The sequence below is a fragment of the Sus scrofa genome, chromosome 9 (assembly GCF_054392235.1).
Source record: "Sus scrofa isolate SSC_HxYL_T2T_F1_AM1 chromosome 9, Sscrofa_HxYL_maternal_Yorkshire_Landrace_v2.0, whole genome shotgun sequence".
In the NCBI taxonomy this organism is placed as follows: domain Eukaryota; kingdom Metazoa; phylum Chordata; class Mammalia; order Artiodactyla; family Suidae; genus Sus; species Sus scrofa.
Window position 1 is genome coordinate 36,218,666 of NC_139391.1, and position 20,822 is coordinate 36,239,487.

At 36.7% G+C, this 20,822-nt stretch overlaps 1 protein-coding gene and 1 non-coding gene across 12 annotated transcripts in view; one reads left to right on the forward strand and one right to left on the reverse strand.

Moving 5' to 3' along the window:
- Positions 1-20,822, reverse strand: part of ALKBH8 (alkB homolog 8, tRNA methyltransferase) — a 42,862-nt gene that overhangs the window by 17,356 nt on the left and 4,684 nt on the right. For 3 of the 11 annotated variants that reach the window (XR_014815169.1, XM_003357273.4, XM_084975932.1), the window contains exons 2-8: positions 19,168-19,303; positions 16,124-16,361; positions 12,777-12,908; positions 11,506-11,601; positions 9,444-9,548; positions 7,053-7,123; positions 1,096-1,202 (exon numbers count right to left, since the gene is read on the reverse strand). Coding sequence is in view for 10 of the 11 variants with exons in the window: in XM_003357273.4 (XP_003357321.3) it covers positions 1,096-1,202; positions 7,053-7,123; positions 9,444-9,548; positions 11,506-11,601; positions 12,777-12,908; positions 16,124-16,361; positions 19,168-19,296 (878 nt within the window). In the remaining variant the exon portion in view is untranslated. Of the gene's footprint in view, positions 1-1,095; positions 1,919-6,416; positions 6,768-7,052; positions 7,124-9,443; positions 9,549-11,505; positions 11,602-12,776; positions 12,909-16,123; positions 16,362-19,167; positions 19,304-20,822 lie in introns of those variants that run through there. The other 8 variants (XM_084975935.1, XM_084975936.1, XM_084975933.1 and 5 more) reach the window with 6 other exon arrangements.
- Positions 10,709-10,815, forward strand: LOC146399840 (U6 spliceosomal RNA). Its single transcript, XR_014817001.1, has one exon. It is a non-coding gene; the product is annotated as a U6 spliceosomal RNA (small nuclear RNA).

The window sequence follows — 20,822 nt, forward strand, 5'->3', positions numbered from 1 at the left end:
AGCCCACCAGTAGCTGGACACTAGCTCCAGAACCCCCCAGGGCTCCACAGCCAGCCACCTCCTGAATTAATCTACATTATTACCAAGAACAAATCAAAATATTTTCCTGACATAGGCCCACAGAAAGTAATTTCTTATTTTGTATTTGCCATACTACCATTATTCTTCAAGTTTAAATATTATCAAGAGTAAAAATCTTTGAACCTAAAAAAAAAAAAAAAAAAAAAGAAAGAAAATGCAAATTTTCTCAAAATTCTAGGAATACTTTAAACCACTGGATCACATCACCATTTTTAATTACTGAAAATGAAAGTGAAAATACTTTAAATGGTCATGAAAAAAAAATCAAATTTAATTTGTAGCGCACAGAATCAGGCCATCTGTTTTTTTGTGTTACACATCTCAGGAGCCAGAGTTTGCAAAGCCCTGAGAGAGACAATATTCTTGCTCTTAAAAAAATATGCAGTGAAGCATGTAAGGGTAAAGGGTCATGATGTCAGAAACTTACTCTCAAATGATTCAGCTTTTGCTTTTTGGAATTCCTGTTGTGGCTCAGCAGAAACGAATCTGACTAGCATCCATGAGGACTTGGGTTCGATCCCTGGCCTCACTCAGAGGGTTAAGGATCCCTCATTACCATGAACTGTGGTGTAGGTCACAGATGTGGCTCAGATCCTGCACATCTGTGGCTGTGGTGTAGGCCAGTGGCTACAGCTCTGATTCAATCCCTAGCCTGGGAACCTCCATATGCTGTGGGTGCTGCCCTAAAAAGATTAAAAAAAAAAAAAAAAGATTCAGCAAAAATAATGATAATGACACCATGCAAGAGAGAAAACACATGGCAAAATATTCACAATTGGTAAACCTATGTGAAAGGTGAAGGGAATTCACCACACTATGTTTCAGCTTTTCTTTAAATTTGAATTGTTTTTCAAAATAAAAGATTTTTAAAGGCTATTAGATGTCCCTGGGGGTTTAAACCCAGAAGCCTCAACATGCAAGCCTGGGGCGTGGTTCTGGATGCTCAGAAAAAAAAGACTGAGAACTGTCAGAAAGCAAAAGGTATCCTGTCATTAACGTCATTTCAGTACATACCCATGGGTCCAAAGATATCTAGATTCTCCTGTCATCACCAGCAAACTCCGACAGGGCAACATAACTGGCACTGTGATACCATCTGGGTGCTTAAAATCCATGACAATCTTGAAGTAAAGACAAAAGCATAAACGTCAATCCAAAATGTACTGTACTCCAAGGATAAGAATGATTCATTGATTCTCACTATCTCTCTAGACTAAGAGAGATTAAAACATGACAATGCTTATAGAATAGCATAGCACAGTCATTCTCAAAACTATAGTGCACCCAGGAATTAGGTGAATGGCTAAGATACACACTTAGTCCATAGGGAGACTCAGCAGGTCTGCAGTGAGGATAAGGAATCTGCACATCTAACAATCCCCTAGGGAAACTATGATGTAAGTGGTCTGAGAAGCACACATACTGTGCAAACACTAGGATAGGGATCAAATGCAAGGACTTAGGAAATAAAACATTTGCATCTGGCTTTTTCATTTACTGAAATTTCTAACTATTGCTTGGTCTTTCTGGTGGACTGGCCCCTATCCTGGAACCCATCAAAAGTCATCTCATTAGAACAGAAGACACTGCTATCACCTAGGAAATTCCAGGTTTAGGAGCTTTGTGTCAGGAACCGGACCAAAAGACCAAATATTAGATCAAAAGACGCTCCTAGCATTTTTTTTTCTCCTTTTTTCTTGTTAGGGCCATATGTGCAGAATATGGAAGTTCCCAGGCTAGGGGGTGAATTGGAGCTTTAGCCACCAGCCTATGCCACAGCCACAACAACTCAGTATCCGAGCTGTGTCTGCCACATACACCACAGCTCACGGCAATGCTGGATCCTTAAACCACTGAGCGAGGCCAGGAATCAAACCCACGTCCTCATGGATACTACTCAGGTTTGTTACCGCTGAGCCACAATGGGTACTCCGCTCCTATCATTCTTGCCATTAGGAAACTACAAGGGTTTTAGGAGCTCTGTTTCAGGAACTGGGGGCAGAGACCAATATATATATTTTTTCTATTATCCTACAGGTCCACAATGTGAGAGTATAGGTTTTCTTAATTTAAAGAAGTAACTTTTATTTATAAAATTAAATGTATACTTTCTATGAAAATCAAATTTTCCCTAAAACATTCCATCATGAAAATAAAGTATCATCAATATCATAATATATGTATTTTAAAAATAATTCTTGTTAAAGACAAAAAAGATTTTTTTCAAAGATTCATTAAGGATTCACAATCAATATGCTTCCCTGTGAGTGCCAAATTCTTTTGCTCTGTGACAGCTCTGCTCCACAGGAGCTTTTTTCAATTACTCTTCTTGGCTTTATCTATTTTCTTTATTTTTTGAGGTGTCAGAGTCAATAAAGATCAAGTTCCCAACAAGCTCATGGTGAGAGAGAGGATAAAGGGCAGGGGGAAATCTTTGAAAGAATGACACAGCCATTGAGGATACAACAAAAACTGGTTAGAATCAATCAGGTTCAAGGTTGCAGAAGATTCAGACTTCCAGAGGAACCAGAGCCCCATTATGCACCCACTGTAATTTCAGCAGCTGAAAGACACGCCCACAGGCACCAAGACTGATCATAAAGGCCAAAAGGTGGGCAGTTTCTGGAAATCTCCACCCCTTCTCCAACATAGTGAGACTGTCTCTCCCTCCCACTTGTTAGTGTATATAATTACCCAGCCCATTAAAAACTAACACCCTCACAGACCAAGGCCTGTTCTTGCTTTTTGAGACAGATCACATTCAAATAAACTGACTTTTGCTGAACTATGGCTAGCTCTAGAATTCTTCCTGTGCAAAGGCAAGGACCCTCACGTGACAGCTTCTCCCAGGAACTCTCCTGCAACTTGGGACATAATCATTCTCTCACACCGGCTTCTGCAACATGCCTGAGAATAAATGTCCAGTTCAAAGCAAACAAGCAACCCCCCCCACCACATTCTGATTTTACAAAACCTTTAACACAGTCAAAATACAACCGACATAAAACCCCAGACATAGCTATCACTCTATCACTCAAGTAAAGATAAGATGCATAACAGAAAAGTACATGAAACAGATCTCCTCCATGTTGGCTTAAAAGGAAAATGAAAAAAATAAAATGCTACTGGGAACACTTCTGAGGAAGAAGACAAACTTAATCCTGATCCTGATTGGTTAAAAACAGGCTGAAATCATTAACCTTTTGAAATCCTTAAGGGTGTATCTGCAAGAGACAATAAGACCTAGTCAGGAAGATGAGCTGAGACCTATGGCATGTAAGAGTGATCCTGCAAGTACCTGATGCAGGCGCTAAATACCACTGGGGCCTAAAGGAACTTATTTCTCATTGCTTCCAAGAGAGGGTGTGAGAAGTAGAGCATCATTTGATGTTTCTGGTATGAAAACTTTCCTAGTTGATCAGGTACCATGTATGCATTTAGGGGACGTACCCTGGAACATTTTTACAGTACTGCATATGTGAATTAAGCAAAATTCAATCAAACTAAAAGTTTAAAAGAAAATACCACAAGCAAATCTAATCTATAGCACATGCCAGCAAATTCCACCTTTCAAACAGAAAACTAGATCTCAGCTACTGAATAATAAAGTCTACCTTCTCTTCCTCTTCACCCCCAAATACAGGTGACCCTGAATGGTTTTGTGTGGTTGGGCTCAACTGGAATGTAAAATAAAAATAGACAGTATCTTTTGGTTTAATGGTCTAAACACATTGCCAGGAATTTCCATCGTGGCTCAGCAGAAACGAACCTGACTAGGATCCATGAGGACGCAGGTTCAATTCCCGGCCTTGCTCAGTGAGTTAAGGATCTGGCGTTGCCGTGAGCTGTGATGTAGTTGCAGACCGGCTTGGATCTGATGTTTCTGCAGCTGTGGCGTAGGCCATTATCCACTACAGCTCCAATTCGACCCCTAGCCTGGCAATCTCCACATGTCATGGGTGTGGCCCTAAGAAGACCGGAAAAAAAATTGCCAAATGTCATAATAGAGAGCAAAATACACATTGCACAGCAGAAAAATAAGCTTGAAAATGAAAAGATGCTAAATTGGAGGCATTTTAGCCATCACTGAAGTCAACAGCTTAAACACCTGTGAGATAATATGATTATGTTTATGTGTTTGCACTGAGACCACTTGCTATCAGCTCTCATCATTGTAGCTTCATTCATTCGCAAGAACTGTGAGGTGAAATCCACCATCACCCAAAAATAGGCTCTCACAATAAGAGTCAATCACAAATCACTTCACTAAAATTAACTTTTACTTTGTATAAGGCTACAAAGGTAATGAAACATTTTAGCTTAAATGATTTTAAAAAAATTTACCCTTATTTACGTGTTAGGTTCTGTCTAATAGATTATACTCTACAAATATTCTGGGGTGAATAAATGAATGAGTAAGTTCATCATTAAATAATTCATTTGAAAAAAATAGGTGGTATATCTTACATTCTTAAAGAGAAGGCTTCCTAAATTCCATTTATTTATGTCCTGGGCTTTCTTCCTTAAGCAAAATAAATCACCAGATTCATATACACAGATAACCGAAATGAGATAGCTAGCATAACAAGAACAATAGTAGTCAAAAGTATATCTATTCCTGAGGACCCCCAGATTGTTCCCACAGACCCACCACAGGCTTAGCGTAGACTATACAATGCTACACAATGAATTATTACTTCACCACCTGTTAAAATGGCAATTATCAAAAAGAAAGAAATAACAAGTGTTGGCAAGGATAAGGGAAAAAGGCAACACTTGTGCACTGTTGGCAGGAATATAAATTGGTGCAGCCACTAAAGAAAATAGTATGAAAGTTCCCTGAAAAAAAAAAAAAGGAATTCCCTGATGGCCTAGTGGGTTAAGGATCTGGAGTTGAAGTCACTGCTGTGATGTGAGTTCGATCCCTGACCCAGAAACTTCCATATGTCATTGGTGCAGACAAAAAAAAAAAAAAAAAATTAAAAATAGAACTACCATATGATCCAACTATTCCATTCCCGAGTATTATCCAAAGGAAACAAAAATACTAACCTGAAAAGATACATGCTCCCCTGTGTGCAGTATTATTTACAAGAGCCAATGGAAACAATCCAAGTGTCCATTAACGGATGAATGGATAAAGAAAATAATGAGAGGTATACACACACAATATTATTCAGCCATAAAAAAGGAGATCTTGCTATTTGTGATAACATGGGTGCACCTAGAGGTACACTTATGGTACATGAGATAAGTCAGAGAAAGACGAATACTACCTGATCTCACTTGTATGTGGAATCTAAAAACAAAAACCAAAAATGAATAAACCTAACAAAACAGAAGCAGACCAGATACAGAGAACTGATGGGAGGAGGAAGGGGGGGCTGAATTAAATAGGTTAGGGAAAGCAAGGGATACAAACTTCCAAACTTACAAAATAAATTATAGTCATAGGGATGTAATGTACAACATAGCGAGCATAGCCAATAGTACTATAACTTTGTTCAGCAACAGATGGTAACTAGACTTATCATGGTAATCGTTTTACAATGTACAAAAATTTCAAATTACTATTTCATGTACATGAAACTAATATAATACTGTAAGTCAATTATACTTTAATTTTTTAAAAAAACTGGCGGGAGGAACGTCCCAGAGACACCAAATGAAGAAAATGATTACACAGAAAATACCAGTAAATAATATTTATGCCCAGGAACAAGATCAGATTTTGAAACAAACTACAGTTAGATTGGATGACCTTGTATTACAAAGATTTTTCTATATTTGAAATCTGATTTCTATCTAAAATTTTATCTGCAGTTTCCATGGATTGCTTCTGATAACTTCTTCAGCAGTTCAAGTAAAAAGTGCAACTACAGAAACAAACCAATGAAAAAAACATGAATCTCTTATTTTTCATCTGTAAGAATAAGGTTATTACCTCTACTGCTCAAAGTTTTTGAAGAGACTGAATAATGTATGTAAAAGAGTTTATCAAAATTCTAGATTAAAAAACTACGTTTTAGTTTTCTCTACCGATAGCCTGCAGTTCCTACCTTTTACCACTAGATGGCAATGCTGCTTCAGTAAATTGTTGCACCAAGGGACGTCTGGATTTTACTTCACTTTTAAAAGTAAAATAATTTACAGGACTTTTCCTGGCATCTGATGAACTGACAGATAAAACTTTGGACATATGGAGTTCCCGCCATGGCTCAGTGGTTAACGAATCTGACTAGGAACCATGAGGTCTCGGGTTCAATCCCTGGCCTCGCTCAGTGGGTTAAGGATCTGGCATTGCCATGAGCTGTGGTATAGGTTGCAGATGTGGCTCAGATCCCCCGTTGCTGTGGCTCTGGTGTTGCCTGGCTCTGGTGTAGGCCATCGGCTACAGCTCTGATTAGAACCCCAGGCTGGGAACCTCCATATGCTGTGGGTACAGCCTTAGAAAAGACATAAAGACAAAAACAAAAAAAAACAAAAAAAAACTTTGGACATCTACAACTACACATTCTGTAAGAAATGAAAGTGCTAATGATGCTTGTACATTTCTTTTTTTTTTTTTTTTTTTTTTTTTTTTTTGTCTTTTTGCTATCTCTTTGGGCCTCTCCCACGGCACATGGAGGTTCCCAGGCTAGGTAGGGGTCAAATCGGAGCTATAGCCACCGGCCTACGCCAGAGCCACAGCAACGCAGGATCCAAGCCACGTCTGCAACCTGCACCACAGCTCATGGCAACGCCGGATCGTTAACCCACTGAGCAAGGGCAGGGACCGATCCCGCAACCTCATGGTTCCTAGTCGGATTTGTTAACCACTGTGCCACAACGGGAACTCCAATGCCTGTACATTTCATTTGAAAAATCTTAATTCATTTCAATTAAGAAATATGAGAAATCCTATGAAAAGAGCATTGTATAAGGTAAAATATTTGTTGGCAGCTAATAGAAATAAATGTCTTATTACTTACCTCTGACCCCAAACTTAGAGAAATGATCTCATCCTCAAAAGCAGAGTGTGTGTCGATGTGAGCAGGAATCCCTGAGATGGAAGACAGGGTAACACATCACTTCCATTTTCCTTTTAGTAGGTCTAAGATGACTCTAAATACAGCCTCACAGTATTATGTGACAATATCATTCAGTAATCAGGATTGTACTTTAATTTTAGTTAAAAGGAAACATTTAAGGTGATTGTGAATAAAATTTAAAAAATCTAAACTAAAAATGTAACTTTATGTTAAAGTGCCATTGGGACTGGATTGTAAAATCAAGACTTGAGTTACTGCTTAACTAGGACATATCCCAGCCTGAGGAAGTTGTGAAAGATAACAAAGTCATTTTTCCCTTGAACATTGGATTCCCAAGTACTTGCAGAACAAAAGCAGCCAGGAGTGAAGATTAATCTTATCAATAATTAAGATATATCTTCCTCCATCAATCTCTTAATCTATGGTAACTGAGTATCTCTTTCTTGAAAGGAATTTTGCTACACAGTAAGAGTACATAAAGCTAATAATAAGATACATTCCTGTCCTCAATGGAAAGACTGATAGGCAAATATCACATTGTGATAAATGCAGAAAAATAAAATAAAAATAAAATAAAATAAAATAAAAACACAACTCCTGCCATTATTAAAACACTTAAGATCATTTGATTACTACAAATATTAGATGAAGATGCTAATAAGTGCAAAAAATCAATAATCTAAAGATTTTTCACTAAAACAGCACCCTAGAATTGTCTTCCACATTCTCAACAAAAGAGAAAGAAAAGCAAAATAATCCAACCAATTAGCCTTCTCACTATCTGTAAAGCATTTGGTTTCTTCTACTATACATGCCTTCTTTTATTATAGTTGATTTACAGTGTTCCTTCAATTTCTATTGTATAGCAAAGTGGCCCAGCCACACATACATCCTTTTTTTTCTTCTTCTTCCTATTATCTTCCATCATGTTCTAACCCAAGAGATTGGGCACAGTTCCTTCTGTTGTACAGTAAGACCCCATTACCCACCCTTTTCAAATGTAATAGATTGTATCTACTAACCCCAAACTCCTCATCAGTCCCCCTCTTTCCCCCCTCCTCATGGCAAACACAAGGCTGCTCTCCATATCCGTGATCTTTTTCTGTTTTGTAGATAGATCATCCATGCCGTATTTTAGACTCCACATATAAGTGATATCATGTGGTGTTTTTATTGTCATTATTCTAGGAGGTGGATCAAACAAGATGTTGCTGTGATTTATGTCAAAGAGCATTTTCAATGGGGAATTCCCGTCGTGGCTCAGAGGAAATGAATCTGACGAGCATCCATGAGGACACAGGTTCAATCCCTGGCCTCTATCAGTGGGTTATGGATCCAGCATTGCCTTGAGCTGTGGTGTAGGTTGCAGACACAGCTCAGATCCTGCGCTGCTGTGGCTGTGGTGCAGGCTGCTGGCTACAGCTCTGATTCAACACCTAGCCTGGAACCTCCATATGCTGCAAGTGCGGCCCAAAAAGACAAAAAAAAAAAAAAAAGAAAGAAAGAAAGAAAACTGTTTGGAGTTCCCGTTGTGGTGCAGTGGAAATGAATCCAAATAGGAACCATGAGGTTGCGGGTCAATCCCTGGTTAAGTGGATTAAGAATATGGTGTTGCCGTGAGCTATGGTATAGAGGTCGCAGACTCGGCTCAGATCCCGAGTTGCTGCGGTGTAGGCCGGCAGCTGTAGGTTCGATTAGACCCCTAGTCTGAGAACCTCCACATGCTGCAGCAGGTATGGCCCTAAAAAGCAAAAAAAAAAAAAAAAAAAAAAAAAAAAAGGCATTATCAGTGGAACAGGATACAAAGCCCAGAAATAAACCCAAGTATTTATGTCAACTAATCTATGACAAAGGAGGCAAGAATATACAATGGAGAAAAGACAGGCTCTTCAATAAGTGCTGCTGGGAAAACTGGACAGCTACATGTAAAAGAATGAAATTAGAACATTCTCCAACACCATACACAAAAATAAACTCAAAATGGATTAAAGACCTAAAAGTAAGGCCAGATACCATAAAACTCCTAGAGGAAAACATATGCCTCCTTTGCTTTTAAAGCAATCTTCTCCCTCTCTAAAAAACATGTTCAGAGGGGAACAAAAGAAAATGACAAACAGCAACTGTGTCAGTTTGTTTACACTTTGAGATGCAAATTCCTTAAAAGACAGAATGTGGAACTGCAAGGGATGAAAATTAACACAGGTTGACAAACATAAGCAAATTACTCATTTTGATTCAGTTTGAGCTCAAAAATAGTATCTTTGCTCTTAGAGTTACACAATCCACTTAGTTATGAAATCTGACTGGAATTTTAAAAGAAGAAACACTCACCATGCCCAGGTTCATACTGGTTTACAGTCAACTGATCAGGTTTACGTTTAATGAAACCTTCCTTCAACCATTTCTCCAAAATGCTATCACAAATGTCAGGAAGACCTAAAGTCAGTAATTATAAAGGTAAAATATATTAAAATATTTACTTTGCATGTTTTACCCAAGAATAAAAAAATGGTCACTGTGATAAAAATCACACAGCTTTTCATTTAGTAGCCAGCTCCAAACATAATAGTCAATTCATAAGCGAAGTAAAATAAGAACAAAAATTTAAGTATCTTTCAAAGTTATTTTGTTGATTTTATCAAATGTACAAAAGAAAAATTTCACAGACAGCAGTTACGGTATTTTATTTCATATATATATATATATATATATATATATATATATACACACACACACACACACACACACAAATATATATGTATTTTTTTTTTTTTTTTTTGGTCTTTTTGCCTTTTCTAGGGCCGTTCCCGAGGCATATGGAGGTTCCCAGGCTAGGGGGTCTAATCAGAGCTGTAGCTGCCAGCCTATGCCACAGCAACGCAGGATCCAAGCCGCATCTGTGACCTACACCACAGCTCACAGCAATGCCAGATCCTTAACCCATTGAGCAAGGCCAGGGATTGAACCTGCAACCTCATTCATTTCCCCTGAGCCACAATGAGAACTCCTAAATTTCAATAATTTAAATTATTTCTCTTTAAAAGACACTTTTCAAAGTGGAACTAACTTTTATTGTAGTCATAAATGTTATTTAATGAGGCAAATAAAACACTTAAATAAGATCAAAGCCATAAAAATACAGAAAAACTTAATGCCGACAAAGAATTCTACCAAAGGACTAATATCTAGATTTTATAGTAAATTTTTATTAATATATTAAACAACCTATTAGAAAAAATTGGCAAAGAAGATGAAAAAGAATTCATGGGAAAAGAAATTAAAATGGCCAACCTCACTAGTAATCAAGTCATTATAAAGTTAAAAGTTTTACGATAACATATGTTGTTAGGGTGAGGGGAAGGGGGTACAAACTTGGAGAGAGTATGCTGGTACAGATTTTTAAGTGTGCAATTTGTCAGTGTCTATTAACATTTTAAAATAAGCATACCTGTGACACAATTCTAACAACAGTTTTCCTTGAGAAACCCTTGCTTAGGGCATAAAGAGGTGTAAACAAAGATATTCACTTTAGCACACCTCATAAAAAAGCTAAAAACTAGAAATAACCTAAGTGTCTACCAAAAGGAAACTAACTGGCACTCACTCTGGCAGCACATATACTAAAACTGGAACAATACAGAGAAGATTAGCATGGGCCCTGTGCAAAGATGACACACAAATTCTTGAAGGGTCCGTATTTAAAAAAAAAAAAAAAAAGGAAACTAACTGAATAAGCTAGTTCAATAAAATGAAAAACTATATAAGATCTCCAAAACATATTAGGAAAGAAAAAGAAACAAATTGAAGTGATACATATACAATTTATAACATATAATACTACATGTTAATAATGATGTACTTTTATAGGCTATTTTATGTAAACTCATTTATAAGGACAGAAATAATATACACTAAACTGCTAATGGTACTACTTCTGAAGAGGGATATGGTAACAAAAATCATGTTCAAGAGAAATAAATTTAGCTTTATCTGTACATATAAAGTTTTGAACACAAAACTGCACTATTTAGCTAATTAAAATGTATTAAACTTAATTAACTGTTTCATCAATGATATTTTTTTGGCCACGCCTGTGGCACATGGAAGTTCTTGGGCTAGGGACTGAACATGAGCCGCAGCAGCACCCCAAGGCACACCAGATCCTTAACTCACTACACCACATGATATTCTAATATATTAAAATTGTTTTCAAAATAGCACTTACTATTTATAAGAATTACTTGGAATTCCCATGGTAGCGCAGTGGGTTAAAGGATCCAGCATTGCGGCAGCTATGGTGGAGGCTGAAGCTGCGGCTCAGATTCAATCCCTGGCCAGAGAACTTCCACAAACCGAAGGTTTGGCCGTTAAAACAACAACAACAATTACTTACCCCCAGGTAATGGTTTATCTTTATCTACATTGTTATTCTCATAGTGGAATTCATAGCCAAAATGTTTTACTCTTCTATGTTTTAAGGATTTTTGAACTGTATGAAGAGAAGAAAATAAGCTATTGGGAGAAAAAAAATTTCATTCCTTTATATATTTCAAAGTCAACTTTATGAGTAAGGACTGGTTTAGTAATGGTAACGTTTGTTAACAGCTAAATTATTATTTTTAATAATATCTGCTCTTCTAAATCTAAAATAGAAACAAACTTAAAGGGATTTCACCCAACAAGCTCAAAGAGCTAAACATGTCCACTGCCACTCACAAGATTGCTAATGATCTAGAAAGAGTCAGACTAACTAATCTGCAAATTTCTCCAGGAAGTTCTTACTACATTATAATGATATGGTACTGAACTGCTGATTCCTCATAGGAAATCTGCCTTAGGGTAGAGGGAATCAGATAAGGTAATATACAGTCTTCACTGGGTATCCTTGGAGGATTGGTTCTCTCAAATATCAAAATCCAAGGACACTAAAGTCACTTATATATAATAGTGCAGTATTTGCCTATTATACACACACAGCTTCCACATCCTCAGACATAGATTACTTATAATACCTAGAACAATGTAAATGCTATGTAAAATAGCTGTAACTACAATGCAAATGATACGTAAATAGTTGCCAACATGCCACGTGGTTGAGAATGGCTTTTTGAAACTTTCTGGAATTTTACCCTTTTTTTTTTTGTCTTTTTTAGGGCCACACCCACAGCATATGGAGGTTCCTGGTGTTTGGGTCCCATCAGAGCTGTAGCTGCTGGCCTACACCACAACCATAAGCAACGCCAGATCCAAGCTGCATCTGCAACCTACATCATAGCTCACAGCAATGCTGGATCCTTAACCCACTGAGTGAGGCCAGGAATCAAACCTGTGTCCTCATGGAAACCAGTCAGATTCATTTCCACTTCTATTCATGGTTGATTGAATCTATGGATACAGAACCCACAGATAAGGAGGGACAAAGGCTTATGTGAAAGGGCTTAAAATATTAGCTCTACAAATGTTGTCTAATAAATATTAATCAGTTTGGAGTTTTTCACTGATACCTATATAAACACTATTTATCACTAATGCTCTTAAGAATTGTTGGTATGGATCCTGGGTACTTTCAGTAATTTTGAGGAAATATTAGTTTCAATAAACCAAAGGAGGAGAAAGAAAGATGGCATTATACATGGCATTTTGTAGATTTAAAGTTTTACTTACAATTTTGATTGTCTGTATCTTCAGTCCAGTTAACACTTTCCAAAAGCATTTTTTCATCATCAGAAGAAATAATTTCTTCTATTACCATGAGGCCTGGAGGTAAGGCTTGAAGCTCCAACTCTTTCCACTGCGCTGTGGGAAACCAAATTAAAATAGTTCAACATACAAAACTTAAAGTTCCAATAGCCATTTATCAGTTCATAAAACCCCAATCCTCATTTTTCAGAAATAAGAATGCTGAAAGGCACACAAAATATTAAAAATGCAAAAATAAAGACCAAGATAAAAATTATGGTACTTTTTATCTACCACAATTATCAACAGCAAAAAGAACAGTATTTACTTAAATATTTTGTTTGAACATGATTGAGCCCTTTTTAATCTCATTAAGAAAGGTTTCTCATAATATCTACAGTATGCCCCTCCATAAACAAATTAGATTCTAAATATCAAATATAAAAATTTAAATACTCATTTTTTACCCTAGCTTCAAGATACTAGCTATTGTCAAATAATAGAAAAGTGTAAAATAACAAAATTTTTTAAAGAAATAAAAAATTGTGTGAAGAATTATTTAGCATACATTAAAATAATTTAGGTTCCTTTATCCTTCAAAGTTTTAGATAAGCATAAGCTCTAGAAGGAAAAGAAAAAAGAACTTATGATTAGACAAAGGCAATAGTGTAGTTCATGTTTATTATTAGGGATTTGATCATTCATGTTGAGACATGATTTCTGAAGCTTTTTTGCTTAAGAGTTTTCATCTTTGAATCATTTAATATAAAGATTCACAAAAATAATAATATAAATAATAAGTAGGTTTTATTAATATCAGAAATATAAATAGTGAATCATCTGATAAGTATTTACCAAGTGTTTATTATATTCCAGGCATTATATTATTAATTCAAATTACTAAAGGCCAACTTAAAGAATTTCTTAAAGACAGATAATTAAAGTAATTCATATTTCGTTTTCTAAATATATATGTATTTTTAAAAATAATTAAAAATACATTGTATCAGAGTTCCCATTGTGGTGCAGCAGAAACGAATCTGACTAGGAACCATGAGGTTGAGGGTTCGATCCCTGGCCTCGCTCAGTGGGTTAAGGATTAGGCATTGCCGTGAGCTGTGGTGTAGGTCACAGACACGGCTCGGATCTGGTGTTGCTGTGGTTCTGGTGAAGGCCAGCAGCTATAAGCTCCAATGAGGCCCCTAGCCTGGGAACCTCCATATGCCACAGGTACAGCCCTAAAAAGGACAAAAGACAAAAAAAAAAAAAAAAAAAAAAAAACCCTCTTATATTTGTTTATTCAGTGGCTATCTGGTAGTAAATACCAAAACGAATATAAAAAATTGTGATACAGTTCTATTCTCTATCATCTCTATTAAAAATGATTTCTGAAGTTATAAACAAGTTTGCAACAATCTTAGAAATACATCTAGATCTAATGTAGGATTTCAAATATAAAACACTCCAAAACTCATTTCATGCAATTTCTTATAGTGTTCAACATAGTAAATTGGGGAAAAATAAGGACAATATTTTCTACGAAGATTTATTCCTAAACCACTCAATTTTCAAAAATGGATCATAAGCACAAAATATGAAAATAATCTAGTTTTCAAAATCTAAAAGCTTAAGTTAGATTTAAAATTAAGTATATATAGACAATGAGAATTACAGCTTCTTTTTTTTTAGGGTCACACTGCAGCATATGGAGGTTCCCAGGCTAGGGGTCGAATCGCAGCTGTAGCTGCAGGCCTACACCACAGCCACAGCAACACCACATCTGAGCTGCTTCTGCGACCTACATCACAACTTACAGCAATGCTGGATCCATAACCCACTGAGTGAGGCCAGGGATCGAACTCACATCCTCATGGATATTAGTTGGGTTTGTTAACCACTGAGCCACAATGGGAACTCCAAGAATTACAACTTCTAAAATATATCTTTAAAGGAGTTACAGTTTCCTTGGGTCTTATTTTAAAAAACATAAATTTGATCAGTTTATACTCACCTACCCACCCACAGCATATCTAAACCAAACTCTTTAATTGCCTAAATAGGGTACAAATGAATATAACAGAAGGAAGTTACATGTCTAAATCAAAATTTATCTCAATATATCTCATTTCCACAGGTCAGTAGTGAAAAGATGCAGTAATTCTCGCAGCAATCTTTAAATCAGCCTGTAAAGCTTTTCTTTAAATTAACTTAATTTAAATAAAATTAATTTAAAAATTAGTTCTAGGAGTTCCCGTTGTGGTGCAGTGGTTAATGAATCCAACTAGGAACCATGAGGTTGCGGGTTCGGGTTCGGTCCCTGCCCTTGCTCAGTGGATTAAGGATCCGGCGTTGCCGTGAGCTGTGGTGTAGGTTGCAGACGTGGCTCGGATCCCCTGTTGCTGTGGCTCTGGCTTAGGCCGGAGGCTACAGCTCCGATTCGACTCCTAGCCTGGGAACCTCCATATGCCGTGGGAGCGGCCCAAAGAAATAGCAAAAAGACAAAAAAAAAAAAAAAAAATTAGTTCCAAAAGCCACACAATAATGTTGAACAGTACAGATATGAACATATGCACATTTCCATCATGACAGAATGTTCTACTGGACAGCGCCACTATAAAGCTTTAGGGATCTCTGGGGGTTAAAGATGTTCCTTCATAATCATGAACCTTGGCACATAATCATTTGGATCACAATTAATTCTTAAGTGATTAAATGTAAGTTTCTGGGGGGGTCACTGTAAAATGAACTGATGATTTGAATCTTCAGCACTGAATTTCGAAAAACACAATTAGGTAGCAGGGTTCCAAAATAAGTAACAGACATAATAAAACACATTGTTAGGTTGGTGGGACCAGCTCCTTAGAAGCAGGCTGTCTAAATCACCTCCCTTAAACTATTAGTCCCATGCCTGTACAAAACAGGCACTTAATGTTCATTAAACAAAAAGGGATTGCTTAACTGGTGTACTATTTTGTTTACAAACTGAAAGTTCCAACTTAGGTATGAAAAAACTCACACAAAAGCAAAAAGCATTTTGGAAATGGGAGTTCCCATTGTGGCTGAGTGGCAATGAACCCGACTAGAATCCATTAGGACGTGGGTTCGATCCCTGGCCTTGATCAGTGGGTTAAGGATCTGGCATTGCAGTGAGCTGTGGTGTAGGTCATAGACATGGCTTGGATCTGGCACTGCTGTGGCTGTGGCATAGGCCTGCAGCTATAGCTCCGACTCGACCCCTAGCCTGGGAACTTACATATGCTGCATGCAGGTGCAGCCCTAAAAAGACAAAAAATAAAATAAAATAAAATAAAAAGATAATTGTATGATAATACCTTTTTCCACAAAACTCAAGTACAGAATGATCTTTTGTCCTAAATCATCCACTATTTCTTCTCCATTGAGAGTATCATAGGCTTTCTTGGATTCTTCTATAGTTGTGTATCTTACAAATGAGTAGGGCTTATTAGGTGGCATTAAGAGAGCATCCACCAATCCACACTTCTCTAAAACTGGGAACAGCTGGTTCCTACTCACACCGTTACCCAAACCACCATTGGCAACAACCAGGCTCTTAAAAAAAAGAAGAAAGTACTATGAGCAATTGATATCAACCTATCATTTTTAAATAAGGTTTAAAAATAAAGTATTGTAAACAATATTGATTTTTAATAGCCTTTTCAATGAAACATTTATTTCTTAATGACCAAACTAAAAGATAATTTTCACTGTTTATAAATTTAACATAATGAAAGAGAAACAGGAGGCAGAGAAGAAACAGGATTTATATAATACTTCTTTTTTGCTAAACACTGCGCTATATGCTTTTACCTACTTAATCCTCATTAACATAATCTTCACAACAATCCTACAAAGTGGGTAATATTAGCCACATTTCATAGAGAAAGAAACTGAAAATCAGAAAAATGAGGTTAAGGCAGTGATTAGTTGGAGCTGAATTTCAAACCTACTTCTGTCAGTTTCCAGACTGAATTTCAAACCTACTTCTGTCAGTTTCCAGAATCCATACTTTTGATACAACTATTATACAATGTATACTAACAACTAAAGGTAAAGGCATAACCAAGAAGAAATAATTGCAAGTTCTATTGAACAAAAAATAGGAAAAAATCCCTCTGAATCCGAGTTATTCCATCACTCTGCAATTAAATTTTTTTCCTTTGTAAGCATGCTTAATTCTATCATTTGCAGTCCTGTGCACCTTTATTCAAGACACTGGCGGGAGGGGTTGTGGAAGGGATGAGAGAGGTCTCCTATTTTTATCCTGGTACTTACAGCCTTAGTGCCCTTATAGTCTCCGTACTTAAAACACTCTATACAATGTTAAGATCTTTCCTTTTTCTTTTCTTTCTTTTTCTTTTTAGGGCCTCACCCAAGGCATATGGAAGTTCCCAGGTGAGGAGTCGAATTGGAACTGCAGTGTGGTATACCACAGCCACAGCAAGGTCAGATCCAAGCTGCATCTGTGACCTACACTGCAGTTTGCAGCAATGCGGGATCCTTTAACCCACTGAGAGAGGCCAGGGACTGAACCTGCATCCTCATGGATACTAGTTGGGTTCCTGACCACTGAGCCACAACAGGAAATCCAAGATCTTTAAACTCTGTAGCATAACAAAAGTAAACCATTGATGGCCTACTCTCAATTTCATCATTTATAGCAGGTATTGGCAAGCTTTTCTGAAAAGGGCCAAATAATAAATATTTTAGGTTTTGTAGGTCATATAAGCATCTGTCACATAGTCATGTTTTATTTTTTTAACAGCTCTTAAAAATATAAAACTTACTCTTAGCTCACAAACCAGATGGACCTGAAGAGAATTTTCTGCCAACTCCTGATTTACACGAAGCTGTAGTTTACAGCATAATGTGTTAGATTTCATATACATAAAGTGGGAACATCTAGAAGCTTATTTTAAAAGACTATCAGGAGTTCCCGTTGTGGCACATAGGAAACAATTCTAACCTATTATGTACTCCATCCTTTTTAGAGGGATATTGTTTTAATTCTCTGAAATCATTATTAACAAAATCTAAGTATGGGCCTTTTAGCTGCTAATGTTAAACTTCCCTCAACAGACAACTCATTCCTAAACTATGATGCAGCACAGAAAACAGCATAAGCATGACGTAAGGGAAGAGTACTGGTCAGAGAATCTAGAGATTTAAATTTTAATCCCAGCTTCACCTTCTAAATCATATGTCTTTGGCCCTCAGTTAGAAGCTAGCAGCTAAGCTTCCTTACTACTCTTATCCTGTATCTTTAGAACAAGAAAGAATATCATAAGAATATTTTATATTCATGTGGCATTTTAGTGACTAGGAAGTACAATCACATATATGTTCTCTTTAGAATCTAACAATCCAATAGGACTAAAAGGTATGTAATACTACAGCCTTACACATGAAGAAAGCTGAGGTCACAGGTTACTGCTCAAGTATAAATAAGCAGAGAAGCTGAGTTAAAACTAAGTTCTTCTAATTCAGACCCCAGGAAGTGTGTGTGTGTGTGTGTGTGTGTGTGTGTAGATACAGATGTATCATTTAATAACTGCCCATCAGATAATTAGAAAGCTTTGTAAATAAGGTGTAATAAATAAAAAATGTTCCAGGAGTTCCAATTGTGGTTCAATGGGTCAAGAACCCAACTCAGCCTCCATAAGGATGCGCATTTGATCACTGGCCTCTCTCAGTGGGTTAGGGATCCAGCATTGTCACAGGCTGTGGCACAGGTCACAGATGCAGCTTGGATCTGGTGTCACTATGGCTGTGATGTAGGTCTGCAGCTGCATCTCTGATTTGATCCCTAGCCTGGGAACTTCCATATGTAGCAGGAACGGTCATAAAATGAGAAAAAATAAAGTTTCATAACATATAATCAAAATACTTTATAATAGAGATGACATCAGGAATAGAAGAAAGAACACTGAATTAGGTACAAAAGATCTAGCTTTAGGTTTCTAAGCAGTACCTTATATCAATGGACATATCACAACCTCTTAGAATCTTAGTTTTCTGAACTATTTCATAAGGGTTTCTAGGAAATTAAATATAATAATGAATATAAATATAAATATGCTCTGTAAACCATAAATAGTTCTACAGTGTTATTGTTATTAATAGGTAACTATAACTTTTCTAGTTCAACCAACACAATCAAAGGATATTTAATCTATACAAGACTATGTCCCAAAATATATATAAAGTTATCAGGTCCTATCATATGTATATTTAACAGAGATTATAATACATGATGGAACAATTATAGCCTTTTTCTCTGGGCAATTACTAACGAATATTACTAGAGCTAACATGGCAATACATTTACATTCAAATGATAATGATAATTTTAGGTCACCTGAGTGGCATAGAACACTGTCTCAATGCCTTCATGTCTCAGCAAAGTATGCCTGGCTTTAATCTGTTTCCTTAAGAGCTTCTTCTCATTTTTACTGAGTTTGTAATTACTTTGGCAGTTCTTGTCCATGGCAATACTAAAAAAAAAACAAAACAAACAAACAAAAAATGTCAACCCTAAGAGTCTCAAAGGGACAACTGTAACAATGCTATTCATATATTTTATAGTTTACAAATATTTCTATGTAATCTTTTTTTTTTTGTCTTTTTGCCATTGCTTGGGCTGCTCCCATGGCATAGGGAGGTTCCCAGGCTAGGGGTCGAATAGGAGCTGTAGCTGCCGGCCTACATCAGAGCCACAGCAACTCGGGATCTGAGCCGCATCTGCGACCTACACCACAGCTCACGGCAACACCAGATCCTTAACCCACTGAGCAAGGCCAGGGATCAACCCGCAACCTCATGGTTCCTAGTCAGATTCGCTAACCACTGAGCCACGACAGGAACTCCCTATGCCAACAAATTTGACAACCTAGAAGAAATGGACAAATTTCTATAGGCATACAGCCTGCCAAAAATAATCAAGAAGAAACAGACCAATTGAACAGACCAGTCACTAGAAATGAAACTGAATGTGATAAAAACATCCCCTACAAACTGCAGAACCAGATGGCTTCACATGTGAAGTCTACCAAACATACAAAGAACTTAAACTCATCCTTCTCAAACTTTTCCAAAAGACTGAAGAAGGAACACTCCCAAAGACATTCTATGATGGCACCATTATGACAAACCCATAGCCAATATAATACTCAATGGAAAAAAGCTGAAGGCCTTCCTGCTAAAATTTGGAACAAGACAAGGATGCCCACTATCACCACTTTTATTAAACATAGTATTGGAAGTGCTAGCCACAGCAATCAGACAAACAAAAGAAATAAAAGGTATCCAATTTGGAAGAGAAGTGGTAAAATTGTTACTCTATGCAGATGACATGATAGTATATATAGAAAATCCTAAGGACTCCTCATAAAAACTACTGGATCTGATTTAAAAAAAAAAATTCAGCAAAGTAACAGGATACAAGATTAACATTCAGAAATTGGTTACATTTCTGTATACTAACAATGAAATATTAGAAAAGGAATATAAAAAAACAATACCTTTTAAAATCTCGCCCCCCCAAAATTAAATACCTAGGAATAAACCTGACAAAGGAGGAGGTGAAAGACCTTATAACTACATAACTATAAAACAATAATCAAGGAAATTAAAGAGGATTCACAGAAATGGAAAGATATTTCATGCTCCTGAATTGAAAGAACATCATTAAAATGGCCATACTACCCAAAGCAATCTACAGATTTAATGTGATCCCCATCAAATTACCCATGACATTTTCCAAGAACTAGAATAATTCAAAAATTTATATAGAGCCATAAAAGACCCAGAATTGCGAAAGCAATCCAAAAAACAAAACAAAACAAACAAAACAAAACAAAACCAACCAAGAGGCATAACTCTCCCAGACTTCAGACAATATTACAAAGCTATAGTAATCAAGACAGTGTTGTACTGGTACAAAAACAGACATATGGATCAATGGAAGAGAATAGACAGCCCAGAAATAAACCCAGACATCTATGGTCAATTAAT